The sequence below is a fragment of the Vigna umbellata genome, chromosome 6 (assembly GCF_029865625.1).
Source record: "Vigna umbellata cultivar VRB3 chromosome 6, Vumbellata_1.0, whole genome shotgun sequence".
NCBI lineage: Eukaryota > Viridiplantae > Streptophyta > Magnoliopsida > Fabales > Fabaceae > Vigna > Vigna umbellata.
In genome coordinates this window covers 25,239,131-25,260,834 of record NC_142170.1, presented here as the reverse complement: position 1 = coordinate 25,260,834, position 21,704 = coordinate 25,239,131, and the positions used below count along the sequence as shown (strand labels likewise).

The 21,704-nt window shown below is 32.7% G+C and overlaps 2 protein-coding genes across 2 annotated transcripts; both read left to right on the top strand.

The window, feature by feature from the left end:
• Positions 1-2,873: 2,873 nt before the first annotated feature.
• On the top strand, positions 2,874-5,387 carry LOC124845432 (putative protein phosphatase 2C 58). The gene is made up of 5 exons (XM_047322528.2): positions 2,874-3,025; positions 3,620-3,868; positions 4,190-4,466; positions 4,789-4,943; positions 5,097-5,387. Exons 1-5 carry the CDS (start codon positions 2,993-2,995, stop codon positions 5,232-5,234), a joined length of 852 nt encoding a protein of 283 aa, XP_047178484.1. The 5' UTR covers positions 2,874-2,992; the 3' UTR covers positions 5,235-5,387.
• A 5,414-nt stretch (positions 5,388-10,801) lies between these two features.
• Positions 10,802-12,425, top strand: LOC124845429 (zinc finger CCCH domain-containing protein 61-like). The gene has a single exon (XM_047322526.2). It carries the CDS (start codon positions 11,034-11,036, stop codon positions 12,123-12,125), a length of 1,092 nt encoding a protein of 363 aa, XP_047178482.1. The 5' UTR covers positions 10,802-11,033; the 3' UTR covers positions 12,126-12,425.
• Positions 12,426-21,704: the final 9,279 nt, after the last annotated feature.

The following is a 21,704-nucleotide window of genomic DNA, read 5'->3' as shown; positions in this document are numbered from 1 at the left end:
AAAAATTAATCACATAAATAGAAAAAGTGAAAATGGTAATCTTTTATCTTTTTCCAGGCCTGGCAGAAAATACTTTCATATTAACGAAAATATATAATTTTCCTTTTTCTTATTTCATATATCAAAAAAACAAATAACGAAATTTGATATTTCTAATTTCTCTCTCTAATCTCTATTTTTATTTACTTTTCCTAATAAAAAAAACACGCACGTATTTTATCAATCTATCATACTATTTTTTTTAAAACGACAATCTGTGTGATTCTTAACAGACTTTTCATGTCGATGAATGAACTCTCAAATATAAGATTAAATATTTTAAAAATATTTATAAGCTGTGCAAGATTATGATATCATACCTCGAATCTATCTTAAAATTTCACTTAAATTTTGACCTAGTTTAGTTTGACGAGAATATCACATCAACTTATACAACGTGAAAACGATATGATTTCAATATATTTATCCAACTCTTTGCTGAAAAAGAAACAATTAATGATCGACAAGATTAAAAAAATAATAATAAACGACATAAAAAATTTTAGTTAATGAAGATGTCAAGATAATACAATTGTAAAACGTGGGTTCATAAGAAACATGCATTAATCAATGAACAAAGCAGTTTCTTTTGTTTATTAAAGTCATGGTTTTGATCCATTCCACAACCATGTGGCTGCTTTTGATTGACTCAGTTGCAGCAATTGCATGGTCCCATTATGCAAGTTACAACCACCTCTGTAATAATTCAATAAAACAATAAAAAATGATTCCACACCTACCAACACCTCCATCTTCTCTCTACATATTTAACACAATCATATATATATGTATCCATTTTAGTTTCCTCAAAACTCCCCATCAAAGCTATAAAACAACACCCCTTTAACCTTAACATGCCAAATATTTAACACATGCCACAATCCAACCTCTTTTAAACACTTCAATATTTATTTGTATAAGAAAAACTATAATATTATTATCCATAAAATTTTACTAATAAAAAACCATTAATATAATAATATTTATTGAAGAATTTTATCATATAAAAATGAATTTTCTAACAAACTTTTATCAAATGTAATAGACTTTAATTATCAAGAAAAATATTTGTTACTAAAATCATTCAGTAAAGTCGATCAATAATTTAATGTTTTTATTATTAATAAATATTCTTTTGTAAATTTTATCAATAAAATAGATGTCAAAGTTTATGTTTTCTTTTTAGGTTTAATTCTTTTGAACATTTTTATTTGTGGAGGTTTGTCTCAAATAGCTTCTCGATCTCAATTAGGTCTCTTATTGTATAAAATGGAATCAATTTAGACCTCGTCGTTAATTAGATTGAACAACGTTAAAAATTTTGATACGTGGCTTGGTGACATGAGCAAATTGTTCTGACGTGGCATACATTGGTCGCTGAGTTGGCTTTCTTTTAAATAAGTTGGTGGTCGGCCAGGTGGTCGGCCACTCGGCTTGGTGGTCGGCCACTCGGCCTGGTGGTTGACCCCTCGGCTTGGTGGTCGGCCAATCGGTCTGGTGGTCGGCCACTCAGCCTGGTGGTCGGTATGGTAGTCGGCCACTCAGCTTGGTGGTCGGCCGACCACCAGGCCGAGTGACCGACCATTAGGCCGATTGGCCGACCACCAGGCCGATTGGCCGACCACCAGGCCGATTGGCCGACCACCAGGCCGATTGGCCGACCACCTGGCCGACCACCAACTTATTTAAAAGAAAGCCAACTTAGCGACCAATGTATGCCACGTCAGAACAACTTGCTCATGTCACCAAGCCACGTATCAAAATTTTTAACGTCGTCCAGCCTAATTAACGGCGAGGTCTAAATTGATTCGATTTTATACAATAAGAGACCTAATTGAGACCATCTAGAATACGAGGAGCTATTTGAGACAGACCTCCACAAATAAGGATATTCAAAAGGATCAAACCTTTTTTTTTACTATGATACAATAAAATTTATCGAATAATGAATTTTTAAAAAAATTTATCAATAATTGTATTTTTAAGAATTTGTTGATAATTTTATTAAAAAATTTGTCAGGTATCAATTTTTCATTAAAATGTGATAAAATATTTATTATAAATTAAATGGATATTGTTGAAAAGAAAAGAAATGAAAGAAGAAAAGAAAAAGAGTCATAGGTGGAGACATAACAGTGATACACGTAACATTAAAAATAATGAACACAACAACCATACCAACAAAGGAGAATGAAAATGAGAAAATAAAAAATTAAATCACAATATTTATTGATAATATTTTACCGATAAAAAATATATATTAATCACGGATGAATATTTACTACGAATAATTATCAATAAATTTAAATAGTTTATATGTTGTTAAAGGAATTTTACTAGTAAATTTTACTATTAGTAATTTTGTTTTACCAAAAGATTTTTGTGATTATCAACCAATTTTATTCTTTCATAAGTTTTTTTAATGATTTATTAAAGAATATGATAAAACAAAAGATTTTATGTAGATATTTATTATAGTTGTATTATTGAGGTGAAACAAGTTTGCATAATTAATAAATTCAGAGTTTGACACGAATGATAAGAATGAAAGTTGAAGATAAGCGTAAGTTACTCCATGACCTAGTAAAACACAATGTGACGCATAGTTTTCCTTATTCCATGTGGGAGCTTTGTTTTTGCATTGATACAAATGGGAACAAAGAGCAAGTGGGAAAGTTGATATTAAGAAGATACTAAGGTAAATCATGTGAAAGAGAAACTCCAAAGACATACAAGCAACTTCAAAAAACAAAGCTACGTCGGCAATAACGCGTTGTGTTCAAAGAACGCGGCCTCAAAATAATAGTTGCGGGCAAGTCACGTGCACAAAGTCAAACTTTCCTTATTTATACTCTCTTCTTCATTTTCTCTCCCTCTAATCTCTACAAACATTCATCAACGTTTCTCAACATTCAACACCACCAACAAAAACAACTCCTACCACTGTGCCATCATGACAGGAAAAGATATCCTCAATATGATGAAGGTCAGCAGAACAAGAGAAAACCATCGTGATTCTTTTCTGCAAACTATGCAGCCAAGTTCATTCATTCACGTGTTATGAACTGCTTATTCTAGTCTGCTTTATTCATCGGTGTGATAGATATGCTTATCTTGAGGTTCTTGATTTGTTTGCAATGAATGCAACTTGGGTGTTCTTTCAAAAAGTGATAGATATGCTGCGATTTAATTTGGTTCTACCGTTTTCTTTCCATGTCTTTTCTTTCTTGAGGAGTGTCTATAGCAGAATTGTGTGATGACATAAATCACAAAATGTTCAATGCATTGAATCCAGCATGTGGAGATTCATCAGTGCTCATATCAGCTTCTTGAATGGTCCTTTTCCTGTGTTTGTGTTAAGATGTATTGATGTGTTGGCTTTTCAATTGCGTGACATACCATTAACTCTGTGTTTGGTTTGGATCAGTGTTCTTGCTAATATGCATGGCAATATGGGATGTCACTATTTTTCCTTTTAAATTATTCAACTTTAAAGTTTCTAAACTTGGTATCTGTTTCAAGGTTGAGCTTTCAAAATATTGAGACTGAAAGATCTATTACTCTGATCATATATGTTTAGGTGAAAGCAGGGTTTGGAACATCAACACCAGAGACAGGGAAAGGAAAAGGAAAAATATCAAAACATATTACACATGGCTTTCACTTGATGAAGGGAAAATCTGGACATCCCATGGAAGATTATTTAGTTTCGGAATTCAAGCAAGAAAAGGACAGAGAATTAGGCTTGTTTGCAATATTTGATGGCCACTTAGGCCACGATGTTGCGAGCTATTTGCAGAACCATCTTTTCCATAACATCTTGAAACAGGTAAGGCAACTTTCCTCCTGCGGCATCATTTTGATCACATTCTCATGAGTATGACAAATCTCGTATACAGTTCTTAAGTTTCTGGCTGTATGATCTTTAATCAGAATTGAAGTTTCATCTTTATTACATGATTACTAGAGTAAAACTTAATTTGATAGGATAACAACACTAACACAAACAACATCTAACATATCTAAGTATTGTACTTGGTGGCCCCTCAATGTTTTTCCGAGTTTGAGAGCATCTAATAATGAATACCCTTCTTCTAAACCTGCTTCAAGAGATTCTTCTGTAATTCATACTGATGTTTTCTGCAAGCAGCATGACTTTTGGAATGAGACAGAACACGCAGTGAAGAGGGCTTATATTGAAACTGATGAGAAAATATTGGAACAAGCACTTGAATTGGGGCGAGGAGGGTCAACAGCTGTAACTGCAATACTGATAGATGGTCAGAAGCTTGTAGTAGGAAATGTTGGTGACTCAAGAGCTGTTATTTGTGAGCATGGAAAGGCTAGGCAACTGTCTGTAGATCATGAACCAAGCAAGGAAAAGAAATCTATTGAGAGACGTGGAGGCTTTGTATCAAACATTCCAGGTAAAAAACCAGCTTTTCTATGTGTTCTGTACCACAGAAAGAGCAACATGTGCATATGCTAAAATGAACCTATAAGTTACAACCATGTTCTACGAGTCAGAAGTGCTTTTCATAAGTTTTAATAAGTTCTTCCATATTCTCCTTTAACGTAAAAAGTCATTTGATTCTCAGTTCCTACAAGCCTTAGAATGAGAGACATGACATGATATGCTTTGCAAGTATGCTATAATCTATATACATGCATTTTGGTTTGAAGAAGAAATGCATAGAAACTATGAACAAAATTGGTAATATAGAACATTTGAATTTATGTTTCTTGCAGGAGATGTCCCTCGAGTAGATGGACAGTTAGCAGTAGCAAGAGCTTTTGGTGATAGGAGCTTGAAGATGCATCTTAGTTCAGAACCTGATGTGTTTATAGAGGAAGTACTTCATCATACAGAGTTTCTTATTCTGGCCAGTGATGGAATATGGAAGGTTAACTTTCTCATCATTTTCTTTCTCTTTCACTTCCTAATTCCTTTTAAGCAATGTTTCTATTTTGGTTTCTAGAAGTAAAAGCAACTTTGACAGAAAAAAAATAGTTTTAAATTCATTCAATGATTTGATAATTTCCAATGATGTTTTCAGGTAATGTCAAACCAAGAAGCAGTGGATTCCATTAGGCAAATAAAGGATGCTCAAGCTGCAGCAAAGCACTTGATAGAAGAAGCAGTTTCCAAGAAAAGTAAAGATGATATTTCTTGCATAGTTGTGAGGTTCCAATGACTGGAACATTTAGAATCTTAGATTAAGCACTTCATGTTCTTTCTTTTCTTAACTAAATGCTTGTAGAATCTAACAAGCACTGGTTTTTGCATATGTATAAATGATTCTGTAACTTTTGCCTTTTTTAATGAGATATTTTTTTAAGTGTCTGTATATCTAAATGATTAATTGTGACCCTGCTTCCACAGGAAAATTGTATTTTAACACTCACTTCTTGAGAATTTTATTTTAATAATATAAGAATTTATTAATATTTTAATTTTAAAAGTATTAAAATATTAATATAATAAGTTTTCAAATTGTTGTTTCTTTGTTCATATCAATGCTCTTTTTCTGATCCTAACTTGGATAATAAGAAAAGAATATGAAAAGAAGTCTTATTGAAGAGACACGTAAATAATAAAAAGTATATTTATTTGTTTGACGATAAAATACGGCATACAAATGAAAGAAATATTTTATTTTAAAAATAATAAATAAGTAAATTAAAATTAAGTAATTTTATGATTACAAAAGTATTTATATATTTATTATTGAAATAAATAGGAAAAGAGTAATTATAAAAAATATTACTTTTTTATATTTTTTATTCTTTTTTCTGTAAATCTAGATAAAACTAAAAAATATTGACCTAATGAAAAATATATATTTTTTATATTTGTATCGAATAAGAAATATATCTTTATATCTATTTATTCTTAAGATAATAAATGAACATGCGATATTTTATCAATTAGTTCGATTTTAATAAAAAAGTTATCATATTAATTAAATATGGTTAATACTAGCTTTTTAAATTGGATATAGCGGATATATACATATTCATTCTATTGTATCTCTATTTTAATACTCAAGTTTTTACATTTGTGTTCGTTTTAAATTACTCAAACACTTTTAGTTTAATAGATAATATAAAAAACTTGTATTAAGTTTTCTTTTGTCCTTAATTTTAAAATTTGCATCTATGACACATGTGATTATTTGTTCTATTTTTTATAATATTTAATATTTTTCTTACTTTTTGTAAAAACTATTTAATTACAAAAACTATTTAATTAATATTTGAAATATTAAAGGACATACATAAACATAAACATAAATGCATGTTGTCTATTCTATAACTGCAATAATAGAAATAGAAATGAGACAAAATTTTCAATTTGGTGAAGATTAGGATAAATATTTACTTTACAAATACAATGTGATGGTCAAATTTTCACTCATCCCATATAGGAGGATGGCAAAACAGGTCAACTCAACCCGTTTAAGTCTGACCTAACTTTGACCTAAAAAAATGGATCAGGTTGGACTGGCTTACCATTTAAGAATAGGTTGAATTTTATAATCCGACTTGTCGAGTTATCAGGTTGAAACTGGCCTATGTCGAGTGGGTTGCTGTGCTCATGCCAGGTTGATCATCGGCTTGCCAAGCAGGCTATCAGACTGCATTTGAATTTCTTAAAATATATCAAAACATATTCATTCATTAAATAATTTAGGTTTTTTTTAATGATGTCGGGTTGCTGGCTTGCTAAGGTGACCTGAATGTTGTTTCGAGCAAGGGTAAGTTTCTTACATTAATGTTTTTTAATGATGTCAGGTTTGTCAAGTTGGGCGGGAGTGATTGTGTCGGGCTATTAGGTTGAAGAAGTCGTCTCAACCCTTTTTGCCACATATAATCCCACGATTTATCATCCTTATCCATTTTCTTATACTAATTACTTTCTATCCTCCATTTTTCCTTAACATTATTTTCAAATCTGTGACATAAATTTATATTTTATTATTATTTTTTTAATATGTAGATTTTAGGATTGACTCTAATGCAATGTAAAAGGTTAATTTATTTTCCAAAAAGTTAAGAAATTTTTTTTAATAAATAATATATGTTTTAATGTCAAATTAGTGTGAACTTATCCAACACTAACTAAAATAAATATGAAAAATAAATAAGGTTAGCATAAGTCAAGTTATCATTAATCTTATTTATATTTAGTATTTATATATATATATATATATATATATATATATATATATATATATATATATATATATATATATATAAGTTATGACTGATAAGTCTAAGTTATATATTTTTGAATTTGTATGCTTCATAATAATGAATAATGAAGTGTAAATTATTTTTAATCTAAAGTTATAGATTCAAGTAGAATAAATATCTTCACCCATAATTTTTTTCTCTCACTTTTTATATAGATCACATCACTCTCATCTTCTTCATTCATATTTATAAATCTTCTTACCCTCATATCTTTTATCTACATACATCTCTTTCATTCACACACATCTCCTTCGTACGAGATACTATTTTTTCTATTTTTTTCATTTATATTTTAATTTTGTTGAAAATGAATGTAGGAATGACAAAAATACTCATGCTTGTGAGTATCTAGAGATAAAATTTGTCACGGATAATAAATGGATACTTCAAGTACTCATGCTTTGTAATTTTATTTAGATTTCATTTAAAGAAATATAAACTTTTATTTTTGAAATACCTTTGGATATCCATAGGTACCAACGGGATTTAGAAAATTCGTGGATGCTTTTTAAACAGGTATCTGACGGATAACATAACAGGTAATGAACCAAAATTTTTATTACGAATCGGGTAACAAGTAAACATTATTTATGTCCGATCTGACCTGTTGTCATCCCTATATAGAGGTGTTACATGAGAATTTTTTTTTAAGTTACTATCATAAGCATAAGCCAAACCGATTTAAAACTAAAGCACATTCTTGGAATGTTTCCTCAAAGATTTTAGCTTTGAAAGACTGTACAACATACTTATGAAAGAAAGCGTTGATAAAACATTATCACTCTACAACGTAAACCTGAGTTTGATTAACTACCTAAAAAGGCTACGAAGTCAACTTTATGTACAATTGTATCTCTTAATGTAGACTATATAAAAAGGACTCACATAAGAGAAGCAACAAGAATATACAATAAGAACAAGATAACTATCATTGAATACTTACTCTATTGCTCAAAGCTTACATCATTTAAAACCTTTCATTTTGAGTGAAAGAACTTTATAAGTTCTCAAATTTCATTGTAGTGAATCTAGTTTCTCTCTGAGAGTTATTTGGATCTGTACTTGTATTTAAAACATTTGTTGTGTTTGTAGATTCAAAAGTGAATTAAAACACTTGTATTGTGTTTGTAGATTCAAAAGTGAATTAAAACACTTGTATTGTTTAACTTAGTTGAGTTAAACATTCTAAATATTTTGTCTATGAAGAATACCAAGAGTAGTTAAACTCGATCTAATCAGATTGATTAGAATTAAAAGTAAGAATAGTTGATAATACTTAAAATTAAGAATGGTTGATAATACCTAAAAACTGTAAGTGATTAATAATTCTTGTACGGAGTGATTTGTACTCATTATAATTTCGTAAAAAATTAGTGAACCCCTCAAAAGTTTTAGGTCCTGTTCTTTTGAGTGGATTTGAGGGAATTTGAGAGGATTTGAAGATAATTTTTTTTGTCTTTTATTTGAGTTAATTTGGAGGTAAATAAGAGTGAATTTGGAAATAAAATTTGTGAGAATTAGTATAGAATTGTATTGACATGACAAATTAAAAAAATTTATTTTCAAATTCACTCTCATTTACCTCCAAATTCACTCAAATAAACGATAAAAGTATTTATCTTTAAATCCTCTCAGATTCCTTCAAATCCACTTCTTCAAATTCATTAAAAAAACAGCACCTTAAGCAGACTTTTGAGGAAAATTTTCTACAAATAACACTGTTAAAAGAAATTAAGAGCCCTGTTCCTGACAATTACAGTTATCCATTTGATTTGACTATTTACTATACATCAATTTATTAAATTTTGTCCATTTTAGTTGTCTTTGTTGGAATATTTAATTAGGGTGGAAAGAAAATGACAAAAAAAACCTCTGACTTTCTCTTCAGCGTTCCCATGAAATTACCTAACCTCGAAATAAGTTCTTACTTCACATGAAATTTAGCAGCAAAAGCAGTACATATTGAACAAGTGTCATTGCTGCCTCCTCAATCATGCTCTTTCAATATTCTTTCTTCTAGGGAAAGAAAAACAACAGTGGAAAAGCTTCCATTACAGTGATGCTCATAAATACTTTCCTTATGGTCACCGTGATGTCATCAATGCTTTCATTTCTGCAATGGGCCTAAATGTCTCCAATTTCAATCTAATGAATGGGCCTAATAAATAATAATGCTTGATCTCCAATCATTTTATCTTGTATTTTTAATTTTTGAAAATAATTCTAAAAATTAATTTTTTTATGATTTAAAAATTAATGAAGAATTTTTTTATCAAATTTTAAAATCTAATAAATATTTTTTGTTTTAGTTGAATTTCAAAATTTAATAAAATAAAAATCTTTATTAAATTTCAAAATTCAAATAAAACATAAAAAATGGAATGTAAACTTTTAAATTACAAATAATAGTTTAAAAATTTTGAAAAGATTAGAAATGTAAATTAAAATGATTAGATATACATGATGAAGTCCAATCAAATAAGAGATTGACACTACTTTTTATTTAAAATTTTAAGGTAACGAGTTATAATGAGTTTCTTATTTTTATATACTTTACATTTTTATTTTTATTCAATATTAGACTTAGACTCACATTTAAATTCCCAACGTTGAATTTTTATAGTTAAAATATTTTCTTATTTTTATGTATATAGTTTTTAAAAATGAATAGTATAACACCTGATATTATCAAAGTTTAATTACAATTTTGATACTTGTATTTTATAACATCAGTAATCTTGATAAATAATTTTTTTACAACTTTAATCTCTTAATGATTTAACTGTCCGTTATTTTGGTTTCTAAACCATTTTTTATGCAATTCTATTTTTTTAGTTATTAATACGTTGTTAAATTTTCAGTTCAACTATTCATATTCTTTTTATTTTTTCGGACAAAACATGTATAATTGGGTAAAACTTACGATACTGTGAAGTAAGAGAGGAGAAATTTGTTGTTTATATGTTTTTAAAACTACAAAATTGAATAAAATTATCGAGAATTAGAAATTACGTAAGAAAAAAATTGAAAATAATTACAGCATACAATACTTTTACTGACAACACCCGAATCAAACGTTGAAATCTGTTTATGTTATTATATATCATTCAATTATTAGATATATATTATTAATTAAAAGCTATGTCTTTGATTTCTTTGTCTTTTGATACTATTATTTGTTTTGAAGTGGCAAGAAAGGAAAAGAAGCCCAGACATTTGATCAATGAATTTGCCAAATGCTATCAAACCATGTGAAATGATAGTATAATCATAGGGTTTCAAGTCAAAATTAGAGTAATTCCCTGTGATCAGGCTCAGCCATTGTTAATACACCCGCACACATGATCTAGAACTTTCTTCATGCTTCCACGTGTGATGATTCCAACACAACCCAATCAAAGGTAAAATCCAAACATGGCATAGCATATTTCATTAACCAGCATTGTAACATTACACATAGCCCAAACACATGACTGCAACGAATTGTCACACTGCCACGTACCCTCTTTTGCATGGTTACACCAAATGCTATGCAGCCACGCCCATTCTCATCACCTATCCCTGTCATCTTCATTCTCTCTCTCTCTTCTCTCTCTCTCCTTCTCTCTCTCTTTCTCTCATGAACACCTCAACCACCCTATATAACTCACCCTTCTTCTTCTCTAACAATATCCATGCTCCACAAGCTCTCTTTTGTATCATTATTCATTCAGTCTTTTCCTTTACTACAATAAAATATGAGCACCCTTTGTGCAGAGCACAAGTTCCAACTTCAACCCTCTCACCAGCTTCTCTCTCTCAAAAAGTCCCTCAGAGACCTTGACATCCCGCCAAGGAAGCTTCTCACGCGCCGCTCCGCCGCCGACATCTTTTCCGACGACATCCTCCTGCACAAGTACCTCGCGCACACCAAATCCATGGAATCCGACGACTCTGATGACGTCGGAGACCCCTATGCCTCCGACGAATTCCGCATGTTCGAGTTCAAGGTTCGTCGCTGCACTCGTAGCCGGAGCCATGACTGGACAGACTGCCCTTTTGCACACCCCGGCGAGAAGGCCCGCCGCCGCGACCCTCGCCGGTTTCATTACTCCGGGACCGTTTGTCCGGAGTATCGCCGCGGGCAGTGCAGCAGCGGCGATGCATGTGAGTTCTCTCATGGGGTGTTCGAGTGCTGGTTGCACCCTTCGAGGTATAGAACCGAGGCTTGCAAGGATGGGAAGAATTGCAAGCGAAAAGTTTGCTTTTTCGCTCACACCCCTCGCCAACTGAGAGTTTTGCCTCCCCAAGACAGCGACAAGAAGAAAAAGGGCAGCAATATGAGTCCTCATAATAATAACAACAATAACAGTAACCATTGTTGTTTGTTTTGTAATTGTTCATCCACCTGTTCACCAACTTCTACCTTGTTTGGCATGTCTCATTTTTCTCCTCCTTTATCACCCTCTTCTTCTTCCTCTTCCCCTTCCCCTTCTAGGTTTGAGCCTGGCCACCGTCACGGTGTTGTGAGCTACAACGATGTGTTCTCTGAGCTTATGTGCTCCATGGAGGCTTTGAATTTTGGTGAGGCTTCGTCTGTCTCTGCTTCTAAGCCTCATACTCTTCTGTCTTGGCATGATGTCTCTGAGGATCATAAGCAGTTCAATGTTCATTCACCAACCACAGCTACCCGTGGAAGCTTTTCCAATAATGCGAACGGAAGGTTTTGGAGGGAAGAAAGTGGAAGCTTTTCCATGAATAGAAATGGAAGATTATTTAGGGAAGAAAGTGGGGTTGTTGATGATGTCATTGCCCCAGATCTGGCGTGGGTTAATGACTTGCTGATGTAGTGTTATTATTAAAACGTCTTGAAGATGATGACAAAAGGTGCATGGTGGGATTTGTGACGAGGATTTACCAAGTGTAAATACATGTCGGAGCAAGCAACATATCCTTGGCTTCTATTGTTATTATTATTAATTATTGTTTCGAGTACTTTCATTGCTTTCTGAATTTTGTTTAAGGTTGTCAAAATTAGGTCTGTAATTTTTGTGTCCATTGTAACTAGATTTCATCTTTTGTTCGGTGGATTATGTAGAAAGGAAAGGGAAACCGATTCATGCAATGCAATGTTGAACTTTTCTTTTCTATTTTGGATTTTTCGTTGGCTTAATTATCTTATCACTCAGTCTCTGCCATGAATCATCATTTATAATTTTTTTTGTCTGTTGCTTTGTGGTGCCAAAGCAAATTCAGCGTTTTCTTACACATGTCGAGCATGCAATGTTTATCGTGACAAAATTTAAGATATTCTCGGGAAAATTTATTGTATGCGGTGCTGTATTTATCTGCTTCGATTCTGAGGTTAATAGAAAATTATTCACACAGATAAAGATTTTCTCGTGAATCACGAGGAGGCACCCGAATTAATGTCAATGGAAATAATATTCATAAAAAAAAAAGTGTGTGCGCTTTTTCTCTCTCCTTTTATATCTATTTTTGTATATATTTTTTAATTTGTAGCATTCTTCTTCTTTATCTTTATCCTTCTAATTACATTGTTTATTTTACATGTGTTTTTCTCTTTACGTTTAATTGTTTTTCATTCTCCAAGTCATACACCTCTTATTACGTTAAAAGTGCATCTGTCTGATAATTTAGTAAAATTCGATAAGACTTTCTCTTTGAAAAAATAGTTTATATATGTTATTTTGATATTCTATAGTTTTTATTATAATTTTATTTTGCCTAGACTTCACTCATGTAGTGTATGTGTGTGAAGGTTGTCTTGCAATTATTTTACAAGGTTCAATGAACATTTAATCACAATCACAAGTCGTTTGTTCTGTATAGAGTTTTTGGTATAATGGGTAGTGACGAATAATTTCTCACAACATTCAATATTCTGAGCAATAGTTTGTTTATGTAAGCAGTGCATAGTTGTCTTCTTCGTAAAGAGCATGTAATAAAATTGGAGCCATACTATTGTATATGACGATGAAAACAATAGAGTTATTCTAATGGAATACGTAAGTATTTTTGTTGCAAAGTTCCTCCCTGTAGAGACATTATCAATAGAGTTATTTTGCTTAGTTTCTTTCAATGTTGTGCGTTCTGAGTTGTTGTGATAAATGTGAGGAGGGAACTTTGCGTGAGACATTATCATAGGTTTCCATAATGGTTCTATTTGTTCTATTTTAGGTTACACTGTCTAATTAATTGGATTTTACTCATTGTTCAAATCCAGCATTATCTTTTTCTTGTGCATCATCCAAACGAGTCTTTTTGTTAATAGTAACTCACAAGTCATTTTCACTAGCATTAAGTTTATACTATTTTTACATGATTGAAGAACGAGGAAACCACACAACCCATCACATTTAACTAAACACTTTCACTTTTCCAAATTTTAAGAAAGTGTAAGAAAACGAGTAGATACATTGTACTAGTTTTTAAAGAAGATTTTTTTTTTCCATAACTCTTTGCAACTAAAGATAAATGCTTCCTTCCTAAGTTTTATGTTACAAGAAAAAAGTTATACCAGCTTTGGTTTTCTTTTTTATAAGGTGTTCATGCTTTGACCAATAATAAGTTCAATTCATCTACCATTCGTTTTCAAGTGAAGATGTATAATGTTGGTTAATTTACATTAACTAACTGTATAACAAAATTGAAGTACAAAAAAAGAAATGATCTAAGTTTATCTAAAACCTAAATTCTAATAAGTAGGGTTTTAGCCACTGATGAGGGTTTGATTTCAAAAGCTATTAAATTGTGATAAGATTATACACATAAATAGTTAAGAAGTATTGAAACAATCCATTTGAATTGGGTATCAAATATCCAATTTGAGAAGTACTTATAAAGTGAGTTATTGGATCCAAAAGGGATGGTGCAATTAACATAGGTTGATTATGGCCATTACTTGGTAAAGAAAAAGACTAAATGATAGGAGGAAAGTGGGTTTAATAGGGTGAGATTTGTTTCCTAGGAGGTAAACTTATGAGATGAATTATAAGGATATGTGTATGGAAAAAGTGATTTTGGTGGGGTTTTATGGTTAGGAACAGTGATTGCCATAAACTCACACACACCTAATGGTGTGGGATGGGGGAGCACCCCATGCTAAAATGACCCCTTTTGGAGTTTGAGGTCCCCTCTGTGCCCTTAACTTTGTGTCACAATTTCATCTTCCTTTGTAGAAGAAAATTAAAGAGCAGCTTTTGTGGGACAAACACCCCATACTCTTGCCATGGTTGTCACTCTAGGAAAAGACTAGGGCTGACACCTCTCAAATGGGTGCAACATTTCTTCTCTCATCTATTCCATATCTTTAACCAAATATTTAAGTTAAAAAATAAATTTTAAATTTAACAAGTATTTTGTAAGATAACATTCATTTATATATTATAAAATTATATTATTTTTAGTTGTTTAACTTAAATATACTAATGAAGAAAAAAAAAACTAAGAGAGATTCTTATGTTCATTCACATTTGGTGCATTTGAATGAGTGATAGAGTTTGAATTGAATTTGTACATTATATTTGGCTAGGGTTGTTTGGGAACATTATTGTATCTTTGGCTGAATAATGAGTTGTCCCCTTCCTTGTATGGCATTCAAATGGTCACCAAATTTGTATGCATATGCACACACAGATGTCTCCATTGCACCTTCCACAACCTACAAAAGAATAAAGCTGCAGCATGAAATTCACGTCCTTATCTTTTCTTTAATGGCTTTGCCATCACCCTATTACACCTTTTTTTCTTCTTCTGTCAACACCATAACCTGACTTATTTATTTCCAATGTTTATGTTCAGATTAGACATTTACCATGCTGAATATGTACCAGAGCAGGTGCTAATTAATATGCTAATGTGCTAAACATATATGTAAAGTTTTTCTTAGGTTAGACATATGCATGATTATAAGAAAACCCTTTTACCCAAATAAGTCAAAAAGCTTGAATAACTCACAAGAAAAGAGTAATAGCATCTTCCTCACACTTGTATGGTGTTTCACTGAATCTTCCATTGTGGTCTCAGTAAGGTATGGTCCTTTGATGGTAAGTACCGTACAATTATTTTTGTTGGATTATAAAAATAGTTCATGGGTGTGATTTCGTTTGTATATGTTTAACAAGTAATTGTGTTTGTAATTATCGGAAATCAAGGTTTTACCTTTTGAATTGCCAACTCCAAAATGTGAAAGAGGTGAAAGTTGAGATTGTTGGAGGGTGTAAAGTGAAAAGTAAGCCTTTTGTGGAGAAAATGCCCCACATTTTAAAGGCAATTACGTTTTCTTATGTAGGTGTTAAAAAGGCTTAAATGTCTATGCTTTAGCTTTCTAGATTGTAACATTTAGAAATATGGTATCTACATTTTAAATATATTTTGAATTGTACAATATATTTTACTATATGATTCATGATAAATTTTTATGTTTTTGAATTGCGTAATCATTTTTAAATTTGTAGATTGTTTAATCTAAAAATATATTATTTATTAGTGACTTAAAATACAGATATTTTGAATTATATAATCTAAAATGTATTTATAAATTACATAATCTAGAAATATATTTTAAATTTATAAATCTAAAATTTATTATTGAATTATGTAATCCAAAAACATATTTCATATTGTATTATCCCGAAATATATTATGAATGGTGTAATATAGAATATGTTTTAATCTAAAATACATTTCAAATTATGCAGTGTAAAATATATATTTTTATATGAAATGTATTTCAGACTCTCCACTTTTAATCTCTATTGCCTAATCTAAAATAAATTTCTAAAATATGTAATGTTTCCAACTTATAAATAATTTGGACTTTCTCGCAAAGAGGTTCAGAAGCTATGGAGGTGCTAATGAACAAGGGTATTTTGGCACCAATTTTTTTTTCCACTTATTTAATTCACTACCTTTTACTATCTTTTTTTCTTAAAAAAAAATACAAAAATTAACTTTTATTAAGACTATTTTACCCTACAAAGGTTGTTAAATTAAAAAATACAAAAAATTAACCTTTGTTAAGACTGTTTTACCCCCACAAAGGTTGTCAACTGGTGTCTAAAGAACATTTTGTTTTTTTTTTAAAAAAAAGTACCCTATTTTAGTCCGGCACCTTTTGCAAGCCTTACCTCTCATATTCTTCTTTTGTGGTTGCTTGTTTTACATAGCCCAACATTCCCATATCTTTTTTATTTGGAGTGATTTAACTTACGGAATTTTTTTCCCTTTTTAAAAAAATAATATATATATATATATATATATATATATATATATATATATATATATATATATATATAAAATGCTACCATTAAAATTATAAGATTGTTTCAAGAGAATAAAAAATTCAACATTTAAATCTTCACACATAATTGTTCCGAAATAAAACTTAATATTTCTTAATAAGAAAAAATGTTTATTAAACTCTAAAAATTTCTCATCACTCTAATAACTATGATGTTTTACTCATCAACCATAATATTTGTAAAATTATTTGCTCGCATATAACAACAATGTACCAGCAGGGACCGGGCGCCGTACGGGACGAACACCCACGTCATTGGACCATCAAATGGACCGGACGCCCACGTCACTGTATGAGACCTAGGAGACTACCCTTCTACTTACTATTGGGAAGGGTTGGGCATGGTAGGTCGGACGCCCGTATGCCCATGATCATGCAACCTTACCGCTTGACACTTGGGGAAAAAACAACTCGCCCGAAGTCGGCCGGCCAGGCCGGGGACCCGTCAAGGGCGGCCGGTCATGAGGATAATTCCCGAGAGGACGGTCGCCCGCGTTACTAATCAACTTAGCTTAAGGTAAGTAGGAGTTTAAAAGCTATTGGACTGATTTGGGCCGTGATTAACTTTTCACTAATCCCAAGCCCATAACAAAAACTATAAATACTGATCCAGGGTGAGTGGGAGATAGGTTGCATTTACTGCACATTTATTACTGTCTAAGAAAAACGCCTGTTAGATATATTATATCTTTTATCTTTTAGTTAGTTTGTTATTATTTCTCATTTGTATTTTGGGCTTAGCCCATATTTCTTCTATTATAAATAGAGAACCTTATGTGTGTATTTTACACAAAGGAGATTAATCCAAATATAGTTTTCCACTATATTCAACATGGTATCAGAGTAGGTTCTCTGATCTCTTCTTGTGGCCTCTGTTGTCTGCCGGCAGCCCTTAAAATTTCAGTCGCTAGTCCATTTTCTCTTCTTCTTAGTGCAGCCAGTCACCGACCATCGCCGCCACATTCCGCTGCTGTCGCCGCCGCCGTCGCCACCGCCGGCCACCGTCACAGTTTCGACGGGTGACCTGCGGATCTGGACCGTCTCTTCGAGCGATGGCCAACCACGCCGGTTTCGAGAGCCAGTTCTCAGTCACACGCTGCCTCGCAACGCTTCTTTCCGGCCAGTCCGTCGCCGGCCGCCGTCACAGTTTCGACCGGTGACCAGCAGATCTGAAGCGTCTCCTCGAGCGACGACCAACCTCGCAAGAGACAAGCACAGACTCTGCTCAACGCGTCCCCACGCGCCGCCTTCTTCTCGTCAGATCTCGGGCGCGTGTTCTGCACGCGCCGCCTTCTCGGTGTCGGAGTTTCACCGCGACAACTCCATAGGTCTCGCCGAACCTCCCTCTCTCTGTTCAGACCTTCCAGAGCAGCCATTGCTGCCATCTTCGTCTCCGCTGTTGATTGTCCAGGCACCGTTTTCCGCTGTACAAGCATTGTTTGCCGCTGTCCAGGCATTGTTTGCCGTTGTCCAGCCACTGTTTGCCGTTGTCTGCGCCGTTGGCCGCTGTCCGCAACGTTTGGCCGCTGTCCGCACCGTTTGGCCGCTGTCCGCGCCGTTTTGCCGCTGTCCGCGTCGTTTTGCCGCTGTCCGGCGCCGTTTGCCGCTGTCCGGCGCCGTTTGCCGCTGTCCGGCACCGTTTGCCGCTGTCCGGCGCCGTTTTGCCGCTGTTCGATGCCGTTTTGCAGCTGTTCGACGCCGTTTTGCCGCTGTCTCGCGCCGTTTGCCGTTGTCCCGCGCCGTTTGCCGTTGTCCAGGCGCCCGTTTGCCTTTGTCCAGGCATCGTATGCTTCCAACCACTGTAGGCCCCCATCACCTCGTCAGTTAGTGATGGCAGTCCCTGTAGTTTTGTCGCTTCCAGCCACTACAGGCCCCATCAGTTAATGATGGCAATTTAGTCCCTACAGTTTTATAGCAGTCAACCGCCGCTACAGTCGCTACCGCCTCAGAGAGACGCAACTGCGTCAGTTCTTCTTGGGCTAGAGTTTAGCCCGATCTTCTTGTGATACACGGCTAAGTATCACCACTTGGGAGTTGTCCAGCAAAGAATTTTGGACCTCCAACGTATCTTTGGATCTTTGATGTCGTCTTTGTTTCAGCATTGTAGCTTAATATTTTGTTTTGTTTTAGTGGTCCAGCAACTGTGATATTCCACATTTCCGCCGTTCACACTGAGGGGGAGTACGTTTCCAAGACACTGCAAGTCACATATATATGGGTGTAGTCCCTGCAGTTTTGTAGATTTCAGCTACTACTGTTGATCCCGTCACCCAACCATCATTGATGAGGATTTAGTGTAGTCCCTGCAGTTTTGTAGCTCTTAGCTTTCAGCTACTACTGTTGATCCCGTCACTCATCCATCATTGATTGGAATCAGTCCTTGCAATTTGTCATTGTCCACCACTGCTCTCCTTCATCCACTTTTGAAGTTGAAGTTTCACAAGCTACTGTTAGTCCATCTATGTTTGCCTCACACTCTTGAAGACAAATCATCTAGTTCAACACTGAGTTCATCTATTCCAAGCTTAGTTCATACAATTTGTATGCTCCAAGCTTGAGGGGGAGTGTTAGATATATTATATCTTTTATCTTTTATTTAGTTTGTTATTATTTCTCATTTGTATTTTGGGCTTAGCCCATATTTCTTCTATTATAAATAGAGAACCCTATGTGTGTATTTTACACAAAGGAGATTAATCCAAATATAGTTTTCCACTATATTCAACAACGCCATAGCTCTCAACTGACTTTGGCATCGGAGAATCTTTCGCAGGTCTCCCACCCGCGGACTGAAAATAAAATTGAGGAGCGAGTACGGAGAATCCGGCGTACGGAGCGCGAGCAGGTGAAGACGTATAGACGTTGGACGAACACAGCCCTTCACATCCGAAACAAACATGAATTATATGATCGTTGCACAAACACAAACAAGTAAAAAGGAACTAACCAATTAAACATAAAACCACATTACATTAAGACATGATAACTATCAAAATAGTCTAAACACATAGTACCCCTACATGAATTTAATTTTTTAACACAATATCACATTGCCAATCCAACTTCTAGTCCAAACAGACCATGTTATTACCCTCGCTCCTTATGTTTTCTTTCGTACTCTGGTCACTCCTCTTTTTTATCAAAATAAGACATGTTCACCAAGAAAGGACTCTCATTTACTAAAATAGGGTAGTAGGACTCTCCTGTTTACCTTCTTCGCCATCATAAATCCTAGTATCAACATCTCTTATGTAGCTCATTGGATTTTTTTGAAAGAGAAAATAATCTTAGGTGTGTGAATTTTGCTCGTGACAGAGGATGAATGAAACATGAAAGTTGACAGAAGATGAAGAAGAAGTTAGAGAAGAGATTAATTAACTAGATTGAGTAATATGAAATGTACTCCTGAACCTAGTACTGCATTTTAAATTGTCCATTCTAGTGAACATGATTGTATTATATTGTTCACAAGAGTTGTGGACATGGATGTAGTGAGGTGGCTAGAGAGAAGAAAGGGAAAGATGACAGATAGAAAATATTTTTTAATGAGTGAGGGTAAAAGGGAAATTATAAAAGTTAGAGGTAGCAGAAAGAAAAAAAGGTGAAGGAAGAAATTATCTGAAATGCAGACCAACTAATTGGACTTGTCCAACATAGATTGGGTCAAAATGTAATGATTTAGCCCATCTACCAATTAATAATATTAAGGGACGTGAAATTTATTTCTTAAATAAATGCTCGTTATTGAAATTTGGAAAAGTCTAATGTGGAAGAAAACAATTTCTCTTTTGATCAACTAAATGACAAGCACTAAAAAAATTAGTTAAAAACTTATTGATATCAGTATTTATATTCTCGAATAAAATAAAATACAGGAATTTTATGTTATGTATTTTAAATATTAATTAATTAAAAATTAATTAATATATCATTCAATTATAAATGAATCTTATCGAACAGAAAATTCATATTTTTAACTTGTTGAAAGAATATTTGAAAATTATTAAAATGTTACATTTTTATAATGTGCAAGTGCATCATCTCTGCTGGTGCTCCTTCACCAAAACTTAACGTTACGAGACAAAGAGAAAAAAACAAATTGTTATGTGTTCATCGAAATTTTTGCCTTATACTCTTCTAGTCCTTGTATATAAGCATTTGCCAAGAGTGAACAAAAATTAAAATTTCTATTAAAAGTGAATATTATGTACGAGTGTTAACCAAATACCTTATTTCACAAGTGAATTGAAAATGTTAATTTTTTTTATAATCTTGATATAACTTTACTAAGTTTTAATGTGCTAAATTAGAGGATGTGACAAAGTTTTACGTTTATCATGGTCTAATTATGTTTTAAATTTCACTAATTTTTGTTCACATCTTTTTTAACGTCTATTTAAATTATATAATTTAAGTAAATTCTTTTTCTTTGTAATAGATCTCTTGTGACTTGTAATTTTATTCTAAAGATAAATATTCTAACATTAAAAATTTTGTACTAAATTTATCATTTTTAACATCATTATTATTTTTTCTTCCAACATATTTATCACCCTATTTGACACATCTACGTTTTCTATATTAAGGATGAAAAAGTGAATTATAATGGATTGAGTAAAAAATTTTAACCTGTCAACCCGTTTTATCTTGGCTTGTCAAGCTTGTCAAATTGGTAGCCAAAGATGTGATAGGATAAATTGGCTCGATAGTTTTTCTTTTTAAAAAAATAAAATAAAAAATAATTTAAAATATGAATTGTTTTATATTATATTGTTTTAAGATGTAAATATGCTTATAATTTAAATAATTGATATTTCTAAATTAAGTTTCAGTAATTAATTCTAATAAAGTAATTTAATAATTATTTTAATTAATTTAATTAAAAACATTAATTAATCAATTAAAAGTTTAAAAAATGTTTTATATGATTGAATATACTTTTAATATATATAAATACATTTTAAAAATAAAAAAAGTTAAATATATATAAAATGGCAGACTACTCTGTCCTTTAGTAAAACAGGTTATAAATTTTAACTCATTTGTAAGAGGTAGACTGAACCAGTCCGTTTTTAGCTACTAACAAGTTTTAAACAAGAACATT

Bases quoted from the DNA above. Each gene is read 5' to 3' on its own strand.
- LOC124845432 (XM_047322528.2), top strand. From the start codon at position 2,993: ATGACAGGAAAAGATATCCTCAATATGATGAAG. The intron at 4,467-4,788 runs GTAAAAAACCAG...TGTTTCTTGCAG, and splicing joins CTTTGTATCAAACATTCCAG to GAGATGTCCCTCGAGTAGAT. The intron at 4,944-5,096 runs GTTAACTTTCTC...TGATGTTTTCAG, and splicing joins CCAGTGATGGAATATGGAAG to GTAATGTCAAACCAAGAAGC.
- LOC124845429 (XM_047322526.2), top strand. From the start codon at position 11,034: ATGAGCACCCTTTGTGCAGAGCACAAGTTCCAACTTCAACCCTCTCAC.